The sequence below is a fragment of the Perognathus longimembris genome, chromosome 26 (genome assembly GCF_023159225.1).
Source record: "Perognathus longimembris pacificus isolate PPM17 chromosome 26, ASM2315922v1, whole genome shotgun sequence".
NCBI lineage: Eukaryota > Metazoa > Chordata > Mammalia > Rodentia > Heteromyidae > Perognathus > Perognathus longimembris.
The window spans coordinates 1581336-1583124 of NC_063186.1; the positions used below are offsets into that span (position 1 = coordinate 1581336).

General features: G+C 50.5%; 1 protein-coding gene across 1 annotated transcript in view; it reads left to right on the forward strand.

Annotated features, from left to right (window-relative positions):
• Positions 1 to 1124: 1124 nt before the first annotated feature.
• The window catches only part of Plscr5 (phospholipid scramblase family member 5), a 25231-nt gene continuing 24566 nt past the window's right edge, over positions 1125 to 1789 (forward strand). Inside the window, exon 1 of the mRNA XM_048334439.1 lies at positions 1125 to 1191. Within this exon, the coding sequence (XP_048190396.1) occupies positions 1125 to 1191 (67 nt within the window). The remainder of the gene's footprint in view (positions 1192 to 1789) is intronic.

The window sequence follows — 1789 nt, forward strand, 5'->3', positions numbered from 1 at the left end:
TATATATACATATGGTATATTATATATACATGTGGTTATGTATATTATGTATAATATATTGTATCCTAACAGATATTGCCTTATATACTATATTAGCATATATTATATGATATATTATATTAACAAATGTTGCCTACTATCATATACATTAGCATGCTATACAGGTATACATTACCTGCGCGTGCATGGGTGGTCTATGGGCGTGCCGTGGTGTATTTCCTAATGTCGTGCGTTCTGGGTTTTCCTCATTCCCTTCCTTCTGCGCAGGATGCCGGAGGATGGGGACCGTGGATAACGAGAAAGCAGGGGGGTCACTAAAATAGAGGCAGGGAGGGATGACCCACAGCGTGAACCCAGAAGTCGGGAGGCGGTGGGAGGGATCGAAGGGGAGGGCAGGACTTGAAGAACGCCTCGACATTTCGCTTCTCTTGTAGATGGACAGAGCCAAAAGAGGAGAGGGGCGCCCGGCCTCCTCCCGGGAGCTGGGGACCCCGACGGAGGCCTTCCCGTCTCCTCGGCCGGCCCGGGGGCTCGGCCCCCCGCAGCTGCCTGCCCCAGACAGCCAGCCTCCCTCCCGGGCTGGAAGATCTAAGCCAGGTAGGGGCCCTCTGCGCTTCTCCCAACCGAGCACCACTTGCAAACTCCATCCCCTGCTCTTCAGTGGAGGTCAGGAGACTTTTCATCAGCACCCCAAATAAAGTGAGGCGGGAGTGATACACCACCGAAGGGCACAATGTTCACACTGGTTACATCTTTGATTATTCCTCCCCACCCTCGGTTGCTACTTTTGCATTCACCGTTTACTTGATGCCATTCAGCACTGTTCCTCCGCTTCTGTTAATTGCTCAAGGTGCCAGCAAATATATCCCGAGGAATTGCTTCATGTGTCTAAGTCACGGCCTAGAGCCACCTAAACCGCGTTTATGCTCAAGGCATATGGGACACATAAACACTGCTCCCCCGCCCCCACCCCCCACATTCTGCAGCCCAGCGAGCCATCAGCTGGGTTCTGTGGCAGTATGAAAGGCAGAGCGCGGTGATGGGGTGAACGTCACTATCATCGCTGCGAGCTCTGCCAAGGCACGGGTTTAAGACTTCCGAGGGCTCTGCCGCGTGCTGACGCAATGCGTTTGATTTCCCTTCCACAGCTGGATCTCATCATCATTCACCAGCAGGTGGAGCTCCTCGGAAGTAAGTATATCCTGTCCTGCACTTTCTAGCGCCCCTGTCTCCATAGTCACAGGCTCCTTCGCATCCAATGCATCCTGAGTCAGAAAGTCCAAGGTGTGCGAGAGAATTAGAGTTAAAACACACACACATTTGATATCTTTTTGTAAAGCAAAGAATAGCAAGGTCGAGAGTGTGAAAGCGTAAGACTCACTAAGGTATTTGTTCTAGATCACGCCATTGAATCTTAGAAAGAATGGGAGGTTAAACGTTATCTATCTCGAAGATGCTAACATTTCACTGGGGTGGGGGGGGAGTTGAACTTGGGTAGGCGCCCTACCATTTGAGCCACGCCGGCCCCTAATTTAAGCACTGGTTATTTTGCCTCGTGCCAAAGATGTAGCTCTAAGGCTACGCCACCTACTTCGTGAAGTCCTGAGTTCGAATCCCAGCACAAAAGAAAGGAAGGAAAATATTGCTGATAGGAATGCAAGTCCTCCGAGGTGTGTTTGGTTTTTGTTCTTCTCCATTAGTGATCCTTGGCACTGAGACTGCCAATAAGTACGAGATCAAAAACAGCTCGGGCCAAAGGATTTACTTCGCGGTGGAGGAGAGCCTGTGC